The sequence below is a fragment of the Pan paniscus genome, chromosome 16 (assembly GCF_029289425.2).
Source record: "Pan paniscus chromosome 16, NHGRI_mPanPan1-v2.0_pri, whole genome shotgun sequence".
In the NCBI taxonomy this organism is placed as follows: Eukaryota; Metazoa; Chordata; class Mammalia; order Primates; family Hominidae; genus Pan; species Pan paniscus.
In genome coordinates, this window is record NC_073265.2 from 58,256,367 (window position 1) to 58,274,944 (window position 18,578).

Here is an 18,578-nt window from a genome sequence, read left to right on the forward strand (position 1 = left end):
TGCAGGGATGCCTGCCTGATTATTCACCCACAGTCCACTGCCTCAGCCTCCCAAAGTGCTGGGATTACAGGCGTGAGCCACCACCCCCAGCCAGGACTCCCTTTTTTCATTCCAGACCAGCCTGATCAACATAGAGAAACCCCGTCTCTACTAAAAATACAAAATTAGCTGGGTGTGGTGGCGCATGCCTGTAATCCCAGCTACTCGGGAGGCTGAGGCAGGAGAATCACTTAAACCCAGGAGGTGGAGGTTGAAGTGGGCCGAGATTGTGCCACTGCACTCTAGCCTGGGCAACAGAGTGAGACTTTGTCTCAAAAAAAAAAAAAAAAAAGAGTAAAAGTACAGTGTAGTGAGAACTAGAGGAGAGAACTAAATTAGCTCTCTTGGGGAGGAGTGGACTGGAAAAGGGAACACTTGTGCTTGTGGTGGCACCTGAAGGTTGAGTAGGAATTCACCAGGTGAAGAAATGAGGAGAGCTATCAAAACTTGGTGCTAAATCCAAGGACCTGACTCTGTCCAGAGATTGCCCAAACTATACCAAGCTACAGCGGCCCCAATTCCTCTGCATCTCTAGGATTTAAAGAGTAGGTCCAGGTGAACTCAGAGTCTTTAGTGAGAGGATGCTCTTTTGGCAGCTGTCTGGGACGTGCATGGTCAAGATGGAGGCTGTAATACGCCAGTGTGGACAGAATCACCAGATGCCCCATGCTTCTCCTGTGGAGCCAGTGTTCTGGGAACAGGCTGGGACTGCTGCTCTAAAGGAAGGCCTTGTCATTCATGCTGTGATTCCTGTGGGTGCCAATAATATGATTAGAGGAAGGAAAGGGAAGGAAGCAGAGGAAAAAGCAAAGAAAGGCAAGGCAAGTTGGGGAAAGGCGGGGAAAGGGAAGTCAGTTCTGCTTTGGTGAGGATCACAGGCCTTGGCTCACAGTGGGGACCAGAGACAGACGTGGAGGCTTACATTTCCTTCCTCTGAGATTCCCAAGGCCTGATAGTTCTTGGCATCTCTTAAAAACAAAAAGTAATCATATTTTTACTTCTTCCAGTACAAAGTCTGGATTTATAGCTAGTCATCTTACGCCAAGGACTGATTCTTAGGAAGTTGGATTCAGACATAAGTTTACAGAGTTCCTGGGTCACCCAAGATTCTTTCCCCACCAAAGCCACAAAGCACTCCACCCTGCCTTTTTCCTCCTTATATTTCAGGTGCAGAGCTGAGCCTTGCATTCTTCAGTTACCTCCTCCGGTGGAGGGCAGTGGGAAGCACCTCCATTTCTCCATCTAGAAATGAAAGCTACCACCAGATCTTTTGCAGAAGAATATCTGCACACACATGTTTTGGAGGGTCAGTTAAAATTTTACCCACATGACTGAAAATGAATTTTAAGTGTTCAGAAGCCAATGGAATAAGGAATCTCCACGTCTGTACTCAGACCTATTTTCTGAGAGTCTCTAGACTTCTCCAAGCTCAAAGGTGGGATGCAGGAAGGAGGAGAGAAGCAGAATTCTTTCTGCATCTGGGTTCCCACAGTAGCTGCCCTCACCCATTGCCTGTTGTGCCTCACATGTGCCAAGCTGAGTGGTGGTGCCCTCACCACGTGTGTCTCTGGTACCCAGAACAGAAAGTGAGACTCTTGTGCTAAGGATGCTGGAGGAGGATATGAGGGCACAGGGGCAGCCATGGAGGAGAGGCTCCTGCCCAACTCAGATCTCTGCCCCACACTCTATGGAGGACAATTCCCTGCTGTCAGCAGCAGGACCCCTTCAGCAGGAGGGAGAAAGAAGGGGACAGGAACTACCACGTGTCCAGTGCAACCTGCTAGGGGCTGTACATGTGATGTCTCAATGGAGCCTAACAACATTATGGGGATAGGTCTTAACAGGCCCTTTTTAGAGATAAGAAAAATGAAAAACAGGAAAGGAAGCACATTGGCCTCAGGCATTAAGGGATGAGCCAAAGCTGTCAATTCTGTGGGTGGTGGGGTGAGCTGGAGCCTCAGAACAATAACCCCCGGGGGGTCATTTAGGGTCATGCACACTCAGCTATTTCTGCTTCAAGAAGACTAATTAGGATTCTTTTACTGGAACTTGAGGAACAAAGGAGGTGGTTGAGAAGAACCAAAACAACCTTCTGAATGAGTGAAAATGAGTTGAGTGGGTGTTATGGACTAGGTGCTTCCTCCTATGTTATTTCATTTAATCCTCACAACCACTTGGTCAGGTGGGCAGAACAGACAGGACCCCCATGGCTGCAGGGAACTCAGGCTCAGAGAGGTCCATTTCACTGTCTCCCAGGTCCCATACCCATCATGGGGCCATGAACCATACTTGCTAAATAGCTCATTGTCCCACTGAGTTGCTCGAGGTCAGAACCACGTGTTAGTCACCATCTGCCCCAGTCCCTGGTCCAACGCCTGGCAGAGTAGATGGCCAGAACCTCTCTCTCTCTATTTTTCTCTCTCTCATGCTCTTTTATTTTCTCCACCTATATGCTCCTGTGTGCCAGGGTTACTCCCAGCTGCTAAGTGGGAAAACAACTCTTCTCCTTCAGCAGGAATTCATGCCTCAGTGGGTACTAGGATGAAAGCACTGTGCTAGCAGTTTAGTACCAGATCAGCCACAAACCCGCTCTGCCTCAGTGTCCCCATCTGTGCCATAAAGCGATCTCCTAGAGAGTCTTGTCGCCCAAAAGAATTGAATTCTGTAAAATATTTGAAAAGATTTATTCTGAGCCAAATATGAGTGAGCATGGCCCGTGACACAGCCCTCAGGAGGTCCTGAGAACATGTGTCCATATGTCCATGTGCCCAAGGTAGTCGCGGTGCAGCTTGGTGCTATACATTTTAGGGAGGCATGAGATTTCAATCAAATACATTTTAAAAATACATTGGTTCCATCTAGAAAGGTGGGACAACTCGAAGGTGGGGGAGGAGCTTTCAGGTTATAGGCAGATTTAAATTTTTTTGATTGACAATTGGTTGAGTTTATCTAAAGACCTGGGATCAGTAGAAAGGAAATGTCTGGGTTGCTATAGGAGGTTGTGGAGACTAAAGTGTTTTTATGTTTGTTTGCTTTTGAGATGAAATCTCATTCTTATTGCCCAGGCTGGAGTGCAATGGTGCGATCTCGGCTCACTGCAGCCTCCACCTCCCAGATTCAAGCAATTCTCCTGCCTCAGCCTCCCGAGTAGCTAGGATTACAGGTGCCTGCCACCATTCCCAGCTATTTTTTTGTATTTTTAGTAGAGATGGGGTTTCACCAAGTTGGCCAGGCTGGTCTTGGACTCCTGACCTCAGGCGATCCACCCACCTCAGCGTCCCAAAGTGCGGGGATTACAGGTGTGAGCCACTGCGCCTGGCCAAGACTAAAGTTTAATCATGCAGCTGAAGCCTCTAGGGAGCAGGCTTCAGAGAGAATAGACTATAAATGCTTCTCATCAGACATCAGGTCTATGTTGATGTTAATGCCGGAGCCAGAGACGTATAATAAGCCATGTCAGAGCCCCCACTTCACATCATAGCTTGAACCAGTCTCTCAGGTTAAATTTTAAAAGTGCCCTGGCAGAGGAGAAAGTCCATTCAGATGGTTGGAGGAGCCTCAGAATTTTATTTTTGGTTACAGCTTAGAGGTCTATTCTGGGCATAAGGGCTCTTCCACCCTTTTATGGGTGGGGCTCCCGATGTATCCCAGGAGCAGGGCCTAAAGGAATTCCTTTCTACGAATGCATTACATTCAAAAGCTGTTCCACAGCCTCTGTCTCTGTGGTCCTTCCTGCTTTTCTACTTAAAAATAGTCCTTGCAGGGCTTTGACCAGATCAAAGAGACAGACACTGCTGGAACTTGTTGGCCAGAGGCTGTCCCTGTTAACTCGTGCCTGCTGGCTACAAGCAGGTTATGCTGGGTCCTGCAGGGAATAAGAATTGTAAGCACTGCGAGGGCTGGAAGCACGTCTTGCTTAATTATTGACTTATCCTTGGAATAGCAGAGAATATTTCTTAAATGAATGCATGAATGAAATTGTGAATGCGTGGAGGTGGTTCCTGCCTATCTGGAGCTGACCTGCTAGCTGGGGAGATGAGGTACACACACCACACACGTAAAGTATAATGATGACCCAAGGACCAAGTTACCACACAGAGCAAGGGCACAAGATGTTGATGACAGCACAGCATGTCAGGTCACATTTGTGTTGCAAATAGTAAAGTCTGCAGGAATTTATTGTAACTCAGGGCTGGAGGTAGCAGGAGGGGCCTCCAGGAGGAGGTGGGCCTTTAGCTGACTCTTGAGTGCTGAGAACCCTCAGAGGCATCCCACAGGAGAGGCAGTTGCTGCAAAGGCTCTATTCTGGGAGTGAGCAAGGCAAGTTCAAACAGAGGCTGTGTCTCTGCCATAGGAAGAAGGGAGCCTGAGCAGGTGCTAGTGGGGCTGAGTGTTGTGGGCCAGGCCGGGCCCCTCAGCTCACTCTGTGAGCTGACTCAGTGACTCACCCACTCTGTCTCCAGTTTCTCTGTCTGACAGATGGAGCCTCAGAATATCTACCTGCTTGGGGTCTGGTTGAGATTTCCTGGGATGTGTTTGCATATACGCATTTTGCAACTGAGAGCTGTCTTCTTACTCAGGGGATTGCTCACCATGACCCCAGAGCTCCCTGCAGAACCTCCTCCCAAAGCAGACCGAATTTTTGCCATCTCCATATTTTCCTCAAGATGAGGGATGGTGATCCAGGGAACAGGAAACTGACCGGAACCAAAGCAGTAGCTGCTGGGGGAGCTGCTACTGCCAGCCAAGTTCTCAGGGGATACAAGAGAAAGAAGACATGTTCCAGGCTTCCAGGGCTTAAACAAACAAGATAAGAAGAAACTGATGAAAACTTAATTTCCTCTGAAATCTTGTGTATAAGTTCAAAATAATAATAGAACTTGTCTGGAATGATCTTAGAGAATCTTACCTGCTCTGATTTCCACGAGAAGGTCATTTGAGGGGGCAGGGGTAGGCCACATTTCATCTCATTAGAATAAACTCCAGTTACATCTCCAGAAAGACAGAGCTTCTGCATATTTTTTTGGCCCCAAGGGATGCCACACTGGTTGTCAGACCTCCACAAGGAAAATTCTCTTCAGCAAATTGCCAGTAAACAGCTCCTTTTGAGTCTCTCAGACAAAGACAACTGTTTGGGCTTAAAAAACAAAATAAAACGAAACAAACAAATGCTGGCCAGGCACGGTGGCTCACGCCTGTAAACCCAGCACTTTGGGAGGCTGAGGCGGGTGCATCACTTGAGGAGAGGAGTTTGAGAGCAGCCTGGCCAACATGGTGAAACCCCATCCCTACTAAAAATTCAAAAGTTAGCTGGGCATAGTGGTACACGCCTGTAATCCCAGCTACTCGAGAGGCTGAGGCAGGAGAATTGTTTGTACCTGGGAGGTGGAGGTTGCAGTGAGCTGAGATCATGTCATTGCACTCCAGTCTGGGTGACAGAGTGAGATTCCATCTCAAAAACAAACAAACAAAAAACACATGTCTATATATCCCTATGTCTGCTCTTACACAGTGTCCCAAGGCAGGGAGCAAAGGAAGAAAATCTCCATTGAGCAGACGAAGTACTGGGTCCTGTAGAGAGAAGGTGACCTTGCCCAGATCATGCAGTGAGTTAGCAGCCTGGGAGTGGAAGCACCTCTCCTGATGGCTCCTTAGAACTGGACAGGGGCATTGTAAGCAGTTGACTGGAGTGGGGGCATCCTCTGTAAGGTGCTGCTGCAGCTAGCCCACTTCATTCACCTAATAGCAATTGTGTGGCTACTATAGCCCAGCAACTATTTGTTAAAAGAAAGCCTTAGATGAATTAAATTTAACAGAGCTTAATTGAGCAAAGAACAATTCATGAATTAGGCAGCCCCAGGGCCAGAATACAACTAGAGAGACTCTGGCGCTGCTGTGTGGTTGAAGACTTATGGACAGAATAAAGAGCATGAGGTTCAGAAACAGAAATGAGGTACGGAAACAGCTGGATTGGTTATAACTGGGGGTTTGCTTTTCTTGAACAAAATTTGAACAGTTAGCCACCTTTGATTGGCTGAAACTCGGTTATAGTTGGCCATTGGCCAAGAATAGGTTATAGTTTGTTCACACATTCAGTTAGGTTGCAGTTTACTATGTATGGAGAAACCTTTAGGGCCAAACTTAAAATAGGTAAGGAGGCAGCTTTAGGCTAAACTTAACAATTCCCCCCACAAAATTGAGACAATGACCAAAATTTCAGGCATTGATATCACTTTGTTGCCATCATAAATGTATTTACTTCGTCTCAAATCCCACTGGGAAATAATCAGAACCGTGTGTTCTCTAAGGCGAGTAAGGATTAGAGCAGAGGACACTTCCTTGTGCTGGAATCTCCTATTTACTGGAGAAAAACAAAATTTGATCTGTTTTAGGATGTATTAAAGTTTCAGTTTGATTATTTTGCATTTAGCATGAATGACTCCATTTTGTTTTGGTCTTGTCAGCTGGGGCCTAGTTCACAAAATCAATTCGAAAGAATGGCCTCCCTTTGGTTAAGTTCTCAATTAAGTGAGAGTATAACTAACAGGTCTTTAACACCACTCTCAGGTACCACCATTTTGGGTTTTTGGTCTCAGCACATTATTTATAGATTACGGTGTCCTTATGATAACACATTTATTTGAATTTTTGTTGGTCCAGTTGAAGAGAGATAATTTGAATCTTTACAGATGGCTGTATGCAAACATTTAAAACTTTTGAGAGAATACAGTGCACCAGGGAGGTTACCATTATGACTATCAAGAGGATAATATCAAGAGTTTAGAATGTGCTCCGTAACCAGGGTCTCCATGAATGAAACCAACTAAAATTAAATAGATTAAATAACAAGCTGGATAAAGAGTCTACTTGTTTTAACCAAGCAGCCTTTTCATTAATCCCTTACAATTGAATTTCCATAATACTTGATGTATTCCTCCATGTGTAACAAGAAGTGTCAGCAACTGCACAGATACTTTTCTGTTTAGCAAGGAGGTAATCTAAAGTGATACTTTTCTGTTTAGCAAGGAGGTAATCTAGAGTGATTCTATTATTCAGCACAACTTTAGCAAGAGAATTTAAAGTCTACTGTGTAACCATAGGCTTTATAGCAGAATATGCTATAGAGCCTATTTACGAGGGAGAAATTTTGAATTATTGTCTCATTTACTCCAAACCATGGAAAAAGAGACTTAACAAATCTTGTCCATCTAGAAGAGTGAAGGCCTCCAAACAATGTTCTCTTTAACTTATGCTGGCAATGTTCTCTTTAACCCATGATGTAGGTTAAGAGGAGTGGATCAGTGTTCTGTTTCTGACTATGAATCACCAAAGTATCATTAAAATTTGTTTACCCACATTGGCCCTTTGTCTTCTGTCTACCAGGGCATAAGGCTATCCATGTATAAGGTTGGCTGTAAAATCCCTTGCAAAGAAAAGTATACCCCATGAGTGAACACAAGAGATCCCCTTTTTAGTTCTGTTGTTCATAGAGAGATAAGCAAGGAAAAAAATGAGAGACGATAGTCTTGTGATAGCAGAGAAGCCTTGATCCATGATCTTGGGAAAAGGCTGTTGATGTCTAGGATGCTATCTGCTTCTAGTGAGAAGCTGGTTAGCTTTATCTTAATGTCTCCAATGGGTGTATAGTTCCAAGAGTCTGGACAGGCCCTTCTGAGCTGTGAAACTATGAACCCAAAGGTTAAGGTCCTGAGTTTTTTTGCAGTGTGGGTAGGGCAGTCTTTCTCTGATGTCATTTTTCAGAAGATCCAATCTCTCTATGAAAGATCCAATCTTTAACATAAAGATTAAATAAAGAGACAAGCTGAGGAGTTAGAGAGTGAATGAGATTGTGAAGGGTTTGATTGTCCATGTTTTCTGAGGACCATGAAAAGCTTCTTTTATCTGGTGAAAATACACTTTGGCACAATGTAGTAAAACCTTGCAGCATTTAGTCATATCAGAGTTTAGTAGCAGAAGATACATGAAATTCTATTACTAGGTGCATAGGCATTACAGTGACTATTCCAATGGAAGTGGATCTGATTGTCATGAATCCACAATACTTTTGACCAAGGCAATCCAGTCAATTCAGTTGGCTTTGCCTAATGCTATTGTGTCAGTAATACCTTATTTAACTATTATACAACTTGTTCAGTAAAGCAAGTACCTCTATCACTGGAGATTTGTCCAGGAATACCCCATAAGGAAAACACATTTCCTAATAACCTTTTAGCTACTGTTTATATATCATCCCTCTTGCATAGGAAAGCTTTTATATAACCAGAAAACATGCATTGAAACTGATGAATGAAATCCCTCTATAAATGTTTAAATGGCCAATCAGGTAAATATATATACATATATGTTTCATTTGAATTATTTTGTCTCTTCCGTGATGAGTCATGGAATGCAGAACTTTTAATAATGGAAGCTTTAGGGACTCAGAAAGGACCAGGCAGCTTTCCAGGCTCTCCATTAGTCCATGCTTAATGTTAGACTTATATCCTCTTAAATACCAATTTTGTTTCTACAATTTAGGTGCATAGCACTGTTTATTAGATGAGTTATCATAAGTAATTTGGCTTGGACCATGGAGTTTATTTAAATTGCATATCTAAACTTTAGTACTGGTTGATTTAGCATGAAAATCTGGAAGAGTGTTTTCTTGGTATTCAATTAATTCTTGTCCTGCTTGCATTAGCAGTTTTATAAGCCAGCTCCTTTCTTGGAGTTCTGGGAATTCTTACCCAGTCCAAATGATATGATCCTAAAATGACCAAAAACCAGTATTTAAGAGTGCTTTTCAGCGTCCTTCTCATCCTTTTTATGAACCTCCTTGAAGACACAATGATCTAGGATTTTACTTTGCTTGTGAAGAGTTTACAGAAACTGCATCAGAATTAAGCAATTAACTATAAAAGTGATTTAAAATGGTCATAGTGAAAGACACAATAGACAAAAAAATTTGGTCATTTTTGTGACCTACTGTTAGAAATACCAAAATTGTTAGAAATAGATAATCAGTGCCACAAAGAAAAGTCAGCACAGAGACCAAAGATCTCTCAGCAAGGCCATCTTTACTTTCTGCAGAAACGTTGCTTAATCACAGATGGAAAAATGGCAAGAGCACACTTGAACAAAGGAAAAGCAGACATATTTATCCCTTACGCATTTGGGTTGTCCTTACTGCTTTGTCCTGCATCCATTGGCTAGAGCGAGACCTCACAGTCTTAAACTGATACCCGATTTGCTAATAGCCTAAAACTTTCCTAAATAGGTAAGTGCAAGGAAGAACAAAGAAGTGGCTTACAAAAGGTTTAAGGAAGCAGTAACATTTCCATATAAGGAAGGGGCATAGGCTGTGAGCTTGAATGTGCCTGTGAGCATGTCCAACAGTTACATAGGATAGGGCTTAACAAAGAGTTATTAGCACAAAGCAAGGAGGCTTGAAGAAAGTTAATCTTTAAAAGAAACTATTATTTCTAACACTTATGATTTATTCTTTAACAAGAAGGGGAACTTTGAAGAGGAAATTTTTTACTTTTTATACCTACAATAATTTAATATAACCATAATTATAAGTGATAGAATATACCCAGATATATCAGATTTTTAGGAATCCCATACAATTTTGTAACATATATTAATAACATATTTATAAAAATCTATTTTGAAGAAGGTTAAACATCATTTCTTATTTGACAATGCCTCCCCTGGAATTTAATATACTAATTAATCCTGTTTATCTCTTTGTTGGATGCTGCGGGGGCTCTCTGTAGCATCACAAAGTTAGTTTGAGGCCAAAAAAATACTTAATTTTAAATTTTAAATTTGATTTGGGAAATCTATCAAATATATAAAAGGTTTAAAACAATCAAAATAGGATCACAGGTCACTATTAAATAATAGTTATTTATTTAGCCAAAGTGATAATTCAAAGATTTTACAAAGCAAAAACTTTTTAATAGAGAGGAGACTCAGTTTTCCAATCAAAGAAAAACAGCATGAGTCAGAATATTTCTTTTCTTCTCTCCACTCTCCCTCTCTCTCTTTTTTTCAGTTTATAAAAAAGGTGAACAAAAATATTTTACTGTGACTTATTAATACTACATGAAATTTTTGTTTAAAAGAGAAAACTGAATTTTACTTTTGTAATTATGTATTATTAACACTAAAGTTAATTTTAATAAACCTTATAAATAAATCTATCTAATCTTAGTTAGATTTTGACAACAGATTTTTATAAACCTTTTATAATCTCTTATGATTTTTAAAATATTTTCTCTTCTCAATTCTTTGCATTAGCTAGTGTTATCTATTTTTTAAATTTGAAACAACTTTTAAGTAACTTTTAAACCAGAAAATATTATTGTTTTAACAAATATATTTTATGCCTTTATAACTTTTTATCAAAACCATGTCTTTCTGTTGTTCATACACTCTGTATAAAAAATTGTTTTTCTCATATCTAGTGGTTCTGATTACATATATTTTCAATAATTTTAACTCTTAGTAACCCTAATTTCTAGTGAAAATTCTAGGAAGTAATTTTGAACTGTCTTATATCAGTATTTGTAGATGAAAACCATTTTATAATTTTTTAGAAAGGTGTTTCTTCAAATTACTGTTTATTACATTTAAATATATTTAGCTTTTTAATACCATATAAAAATAAGATGCCAAAGTATATAAACTTATGTTTAATTAATATTTTGGTATTTTAACCTTAAAATGACTCAGATACTTTATAATGATCTATTATCTAACATAATATAATTTAATATTTTAAGTTTTTGAAAGTAATTTTGGAACTATAACACAGGTACCCTCCCTAATGTCTTTTTTAGTCATCCTGGGTCTCAAGTAGCTACACAGCACCCAGGATGGCTATAAAGAGGAGGGCCTGAGTCCTGAATTTATATGCCAGGTATAGAGTTCAAGACAGAAGACATTGCTGTGAAGATGGTGCCTGGAGGATCAAACCCCTCTCAGAATAGCCAGGAGGTAAAGCTGGGGCAGAGAAGAAGGGGCCATATTAGGCTTGATTCTGCCTCATAGCTCCTAGTCTAGGCACTGAGAACATGTTCCCAGGCCTGTTAGATATGAGTTCTAAATTTCTTTTCAGAGAATTAATATGTCAATATGTTAAATTCTTTGCCTTCTACTTTTAAACTTAACTTCCTCATAAAGCAATCTTTTTCAATCACCTACTCCACCCTGACTCATTCCAATCACCTGCTCCACCCTAACTCATTCTGATTATCTGCTACCTGCTCTGCCCTGACTCCCACCAAAGCACTCACCCCATCATTCTCTTTAAATTAGCCAATCGGAATTAGTTTAGCCTGTGCAGTCTAACCCTAGCCAATAGGGGAACAACACAGCAGCAGGGGTCATGTGCATCAGGGATAAGAACCCCTTCCCCTCCCTTGTCTGAGTGTGCACTCACCATTTTTCCATCTGTAAGGGCGCACCTTTCTATATAGAAGTACCTTGCCTTGCTGAGAATTAAAAAGAAAATTTTATATTTGAGTGCTATTCCTTTTGTGGCACCAAAACTTTATATATAAACAGGCCTCACCATGATGACCTATTCAGAATCCAGGTGTTTAAAACTCAAAATATAAGCTCAAAGTCAAATCAAACAAATATCAAAAATATTACAGAAGCAGTAGTATTATGACCTTAAAACATGTAACAAAGGCAGCATAAGCCTGTCTGACCAGTAAACCCAGGCAAAAATGTCTGAATTATATTTAACTGATAATTTTGGAGCCATTTCTATTTTACTAACATTTAAAATCTAGCTTTATTTATCAAATATTATCATATACACATGCCACATAGTGACATATAGTCATACAAACACAAACAGAAGCAGATCTTATAGTTTTTATAAGTAATTCTTACTTGCCAGCTTTTAGTTTTTTTCCCCATTTAGACTGTTAATCTTTTAATTACTTGTTTTATTGCCCTAAGCAATTGTTAGCTATGCAACAATTTGCCTTTTAAAAAGATGACTCAACAGGTTAAACAAGGTAGAAAATGTGTATCTCAAAAGAATAGAGCTAAGACCTGTTCTTAGCTCTGTTTGGGCCTAAATATTGTACCATCATTTGCTTAAACCAAGGAAAAAAGGTTGCATGTAAAGGCCCAGTTAAGACAAGATGGCCAGGATAGGCGACGTAACAAAGACCTGTTATGTAAATTTCAAACAATGGTAACCGTTTCTAGTGACCCAGCCCTCCCTCTCAGACACCTTTACAAATGGAAATTTCCTTCATAGATTTAAATTTCTCCTATAAAAGGGTTTACAGATAGCCAGTTAAATGCCAGAAATATGTATTTTAGTTCAATAGGTGATCTTTTAAACTTAGCTGTTGTTTGTTAGCTAAAATTACTGAGTTTAGGGTGGAGTCCATTAAGAAATAGGGCATAGAAATCATTCTCTATCCCTGGACTCAGCATGGATAGATTGGGAAAAGAAGTGAGGCTACTTTACACCTGTGCATATATCGTTTATAAACACTTTATTCAGAATAGCTTTTTTCTGAGCCAGAGTCTTGCTCTGTCTCCCAGGCTGGAGTGCAGTGACACAATCTTGGTTCACTGCAACTTCCGTTTCCCAGGTTCAAGCAGTTCTCCTGCCTCAGCCTCCCGAGTAGCTGGGATTACAGGCATGTGCCACCATGCCTGGCTAATTTTTGTATTTTTAGTAGAGATAGGGTTTCACCATGTTGGCCAGGCTGGTCTCAAACTCCTGACCTCAGGTGATCCACCTGCCTCAGCCTCCCAAAGTGCTGGGATTACAGGCATGAGCTACTGCACCTGGCCAGAATAGTTTCTTGTTTTTTTCACCTTCAGCTGTTTCACAATTCTTGGAAAGCTATTTGGCTATGTCAAAAGGCTTCAGAAAGTTAATACTTCCTGGTTTTGTTGTATTAATACATTGTGCAACCATCACTACCATCTATCTTCAGAACTTTTTTCGTCTTGCAGAACTGAAACTGTATGATTAAGCCGTAACTCCCCATTCCCCTCTTCCCTCGGCCTCTGGTAAGCACCATTCTACTTCCTGTGTCTATGAATTTGACTCCTCCAGGTACCTCATGTAATTGGAATCATACAATATCTTTTCGTGACTGGCTGTTTCACTTCAGTGCTGCCCATCTTATAAGTTCTTATTATTTTTTTAATGCATGTTTTTCTTTCCTTTCTTTTTTGAGGATTCTAAACATGCTTAAAGTCTATGATTTTCACTTCTTAAAGTATGAGTTCTTCTCCCTATTTTTGGTTTGATTGGCTGTCTTTCTTAGCATTCTTGATATTCTTTTTCAGATCTTTTGGAATGCCAGCTTACTGGTTCACCTTGAATGGTAATTATGTGAGTGCATGTGTGGGTATGCATGCGTGCATGCGTGTGTGGAGGTATGTGCATGTTACTGTTCAGTCCTCATCTAAAAGTTTTGTGGTAGCTTTCACCACACTTCCTGGGCTCCCTAGTTCAATTCTGGCTTTGTATTGGTGTCTCAAGGCTCCTGTCCATGGAAATCCTGAGGCTATTGTGGGTCCAATCACCAAGGAGCAGTTGGCCTAGTCTACTTCTTCACTATCAGGCTTTGTGAATTTCTTCTTCTCTCCTAGATACAAGATATAAATCATTGTCCCAACAATGGCCAGTCCTAGTTCTTTTCAGTGCTCTGCCATAGGCAGGGTCCCCTCTGTGGAGGGTGCATGGCAATATATTCAAGCTTATGTACAAGGCATTTGAGGTCGAGGAATGGAAAAGTACTGAGGCACTGTGTGCATGTTGTTTGTGCATGCGACTGAAACTCCTTGACCCTGAAAACAGGGCAGGGAAAGGAATGTGTAGTAAGGAGCGCTGAAAACAGCCTCCTGAGACTATCGTCTATGTGTATTTCCAAGGCCATATGTGCCTCATGGCCCAACTGCAAAGAGCCGCCTGGTGGATGCCTTTTGTTTGAATTGTAGTTTAAACAAGCTCTCTCAATAAATATTCAGTGGACAGACCTTGGAGCGGCACTCTCTCAGAGGAGCTGCTCCCCGCCCTGCTCAGCTGGAATTGTCTGAGTACTTCATTCTTGGCGCTCACTGCAGCCACAAGCTACACCCTCAGATGAGGGGTTCACATCCCTTCACCTGCAGCAGCCTCTACTTGCCTCTGGACTTGGAGCTGCGCAGGACTGTAGCTTCAGTTTCACTTGCCATTGCATATTTCTGCCTTATCTCTGGTCAATAGAGATGTTTATCTGTTTTTCAAGAGCAGGCAGTCTTTTAAACCGGGCGCGGTGGCTCACACCTGTAATCCCAGCACTTTGGGAGGCCAAGGCAGGTGGATCACCTGAGGTCAGGAGTTAGAGACCAGCCTGGCCAATATGATGAAACCCCATCTCTACTAAAAATTCAAAGAATTAGCCGAGAGTGGTGGCAGGCACCTGTAATCCCAGCTACTCGGGAGACTGAGGCAGGAGGGTCGTTTGAACCCCAGAAGTGGAGGTTGCAGTGAGTCGAGATCACACCACTGCACTCCAGCCTGGGCAACAAGAGCCAAACTCCATCTGAAAAAAAAAAAAAAGACTTTATCTCTCATCGCTTTGTGTGTGGCACAGATGGGGAGGTCTCAAAGGGTGAACTCAGAGTAAACTTGATGCATCTCAACCAGAAGTCCCGAGTGACCACTTCTCACTTTTCTGGCTCCAGCTTGTGGGTGTGAAGGAAGGGACATTAGCATGGATGTACCCCTTTGGCTGACTGCAGGGTCTCAGGCTCCCTCAGCCAACTGTCAGTTCTCCCCAGCTATTTCCTGGGTAGGCACCTCACAGGCACTCACAAGCCAGCCACTCACATCCAGTCACTCTGACAGCCTTTGGAGGGGATCTCTTCTTCCATTGCCCCATAGTTTGTGTCTCTTTGGAAAGCACCTCCCAGTGCAGGGGCTCTCTCCTGGGCCTCCAAAATTCACGACCCTTGAATAATCAAATAATACCAGAACCACACCAAATTCCCTGCAAAATTAGGGAGAGCCCCCCACCTTCTTTCTTCAGGGTCTCAGATCAGAGTTCCAGGGCAAAGCTGGAGAAGAGACTCACACTCTCCCTTGTTCCCCAGGAACTATCTGAAGCCCCCCAATCCAACTTCCTCCTCAGTGGCAAATCGGCCTCAACAAGGCAAACTAGCTCAGGCAAGTGAGCTTGTCAGACACAACCCCACTCTGAATCCCACGCTGGGCTATCTTCTGCATGCAACTAGAAATAAACAAACATTCCATTTTAGCAGTGATTTTAATCTGGGCAAGTGGATTACACCGATTTTTACTCTTTTTTTTTGTGCTTTTAGGCTTTTTTTCTAATTTTTAAATAATAATAATAATTATTTTTTAAAATCAAGATGGGGTCTCACTCTGTCACCCAGGCTGGAGTGCAGTGGTGTGATCTTGGCTCACTGCAGCCTCTGCCTCCTGGGCTCAAGCGATCTTCCCATCTCAGCCTCCTGAGTAGCTGGGACTATAGGTGCACACCACCACACCCAGCTAATGTTTTTGTATTTTTGGTGGAGATGGGTTTTCGCCATGTTGCCCAGGCCGGTCTCGAATTCCTGAGCTCAAGTGATCCACAAACCTTGGCCTAATAATTAATGTTTATAATTTGTGTAATTATAAAAAAGTGTCATTGAGAGAAAAAAATCTCTCCTTCCAAAAGTTTTGTTAGAAAAAAAGACGCCTTTAAAAATACATTTTCTGGCTAGGTGCAGTGGCTTACACCTGTAGTCCCAGCACTTTGGGAGGCTGAAGCAGGTGTATCACTTGAGGTCAGGAGTTCGAGACCAGTCTGCCCAACATGGTGAAACCCCACCTGTACTAAAAATACAAAAATTGGCTGGGCCTGATGGTGCATGCCTGTAATCCCAGCTACTAGGGAGGCTGAGGCAGGAAAATCGCTTGAGTCCAGGACACGGAGGTTGCAGTAAGCCAAGATCATGCCACTGCACTCCAGCCTGGGCAACAGAGTGAGACTTCGTCTCAAAAAAAAAAAAAATTTTTTTTTCATGTTTATTACTTCCCTTGTAAAAACTTGCATTTTGTCCAGATACTAGGATATGAACTAGATTGTTGTCAGAACTTTGGCAAGTATTGATGTGTTGCTCCATTGCTTAGCGTTGCTTACTGGCTTCCTAGCTCCTAGGTAATCCTAGGCCTTTAGCTCTCTTCCTGCCAAATTTGTCATGACCTGACTCCTGCTCCCTGCTCCAGTTCTGCTTTCAAATGTGTGCGTCTCCAGGTCATTACCTGAACTGCTTATAGTTCCCAGGACACAGAATGCATTCTCATTTCATGCCTTTCTACACGATCTTCCAGCTGCCCAGAATGTCCTTTTCCGCTTCCACCTGGCAAACTCCTACTCATGTTCTAAAACCCACTACAGATCAGTCACTTTCACTGGGAAGTCTCCTCGGTTCTCCCTTCCCAATGCTGTCTCACAACACACTTCTGTATCTTCATTTACCATGCTGGATTATCTTACTTGTCTCTGTATATACAATCAGGGCCTGGATATAGTGTTTCCTAAGTATTTGTTGAATTGAGGCAGGTTTATTCATTCCACAAACATACATGGAATGCCCATGATATAGTGAGCACTGTGCTAGTTTCCTGGGATTCAAAACTAATGAGGCACAGATCTTGCCTTTAGGGGCTCACAGTCCAGAGGGACAGAAAGAGACACACACAGATAGTTACAATTACAGTGGGTACCAGCAGCTCTGTCTCACATCTTCTCATTCTTGCTTTTTTCCCTTAACTGGCCATAACTTGAAAGTATAATTCATATTTACTGCTTGGCTTATTTCCTCAAAATAATTTTCTGTTTCCTACATATTATTCCTGAACTGATTTAATGAAATGTGTTTGTATTTCTCTCTTTACTTTGCCAGGAAAACTATTGAAACAGTCAAAGTAGCCTCCAAAATTGCTGCTATCCAGGCATGGGAGCACCCCATTTCCAGAGATTACCAAAAGATCACTGAAATTCTATAGAACTTGTCTTGGGACTGGCCCCAAACAAATGAGAACTGGCTGAATCTGTGGGTAGAAAAATATGTGAGTGACAGCAAAGAGGCTTCCAGTGAGCCCCTGCTGGTTCAGAAGACTTGACATGGCCAGCACCAAAGGATCCCTTTAGGGTACCCCCACCATGAGCCACATACTGGGAGAAATTTCTTGTAGCACTCTGCTTTAAAACAAAACCGTAATGATAACTAATCATTTCCCTGATTTTGGAAATTAACCAGAGACATCTAAAATCACCACTAGGACATCCCAATCTGCACCAGATGGCCAGGGTTATCAGCCAAAGCTGATCTCTTTCCAGGCAAAACAAAAAGTATAAACACTTTGAATTTTAATCGCAGAGCAGTATTACCTAAGTAATTATACAATTTCCCTTAAGTTTAAAACAAAATAGCTTGCAGGTCCCACTTTTTTCCCTAGGCTCTATGGGCTAGGAACCTCTGCAGGTGACTGTTTCAATATAGTTGTACACAATATGTTGAGACTGAGTATAGCTCCATGGGTGGTTAACTATACAATCTCCACAGTCAGCCCAATGTAGTTGTAAAATTTGTGCTGAGCCCACTGTACACATTACTTCACCTCTCTGTTTCACTTCCCTAATCAATAGAATGATGCCAACACCCACCAGATAGGGCTGTGTTACGAATTAAACTGAGCAGTACGTGCAAAGTTCTTAGCACAGTGCATGGCTCAGAGTAAGTGCTTAAACATTTTTGTTGATAATTGATATTATTGTTATTGGCGAAGTCTTGCTTGACTTATAAGCAGGGCCTGCCTGGAGTTGTTGGTGATTTTTTTCACAGTATGTTCCTAGATAACCTAGCTTCACCATAGTATTTTTGAGGAAAGGAAAGAGAAGATACTGGGCCAGATGGAAGACAGCTCATCCTTCCTAATAAAACTCTTGCCCCATTGCATTCCATGCTTCCTGGTTGGGATTTTTCTAGACCAACTCAGCCACCAGTTTTATGAGGGACTGTGGGTGTGAGCAGGTCTTTAGGAGTCAGGAAGAGGAGGAGTCAGGGGGGTGGCTACACAGTGCAGGCAGCTCAATGGACAGCAGTCTTTCTGGGACCTGTGATCTAGAAGACAGGAGAAGATGAACACATCTGGAGACCCAGCCCAGACGGGCCCTGAAGGCTGTAGAGGGTGAGTGGCTCATTTGTCCAGCTTTCCATGCCAGGGACAAGGGAAAGGTGGGATTATTTGCCTTTGTGGGATCTACAAAAGGTAACTGTGTCTGCCTTGGGCAGAAGTCAGAAGATCTGAGCTCTATTCTTGCCTTGCTACTAGCAAGCTGGGCAATCTTGAATAAGTCACCAGCCCTCTCTGGGTCTGTTTTCTCATCTGTAAAATAAAGAACTGGCCAAGTCAGTGTAATAGCAATACCCAGCATTTGTACAATGCTTTCCAGTTGTACTTTTCCAAACAGCATCTCATTTGGTCCTCA

General features: G+C 42.1%; 1 protein-coding gene across 5 annotated transcripts in view; it reads left to right on the top strand.

Moving 5' to 3' along the window:
* Window positions 1–1,212: 1,212 nt before the first annotated feature.
* The window catches only part of NOX5 (NADPH oxidase 5), an 81,855-nt gene continuing 64,489 nt past the window's right edge, over window positions 1,213–18,578 (top strand). For 3 of the 5 annotated variants that reach the window (XM_063596758.1, XM_003818526.6, XM_063596759.1), the window contains exon 1: window positions 18,162–18,277. In XM_063596758.1, the coding sequence (XP_063452828.1) occupies window positions 18,228–18,277 (50 nt within the window). In that variant the 5' untranslated portion in view covers window positions 18,162–18,227. Of the gene's footprint in view, window positions 1,346–18,161; window positions 18,278–18,578 lie in introns of those variants that run through there. The other 2 variants (XM_055098990.3, XM_055098992.2) reach the window with 2 other exon arrangements.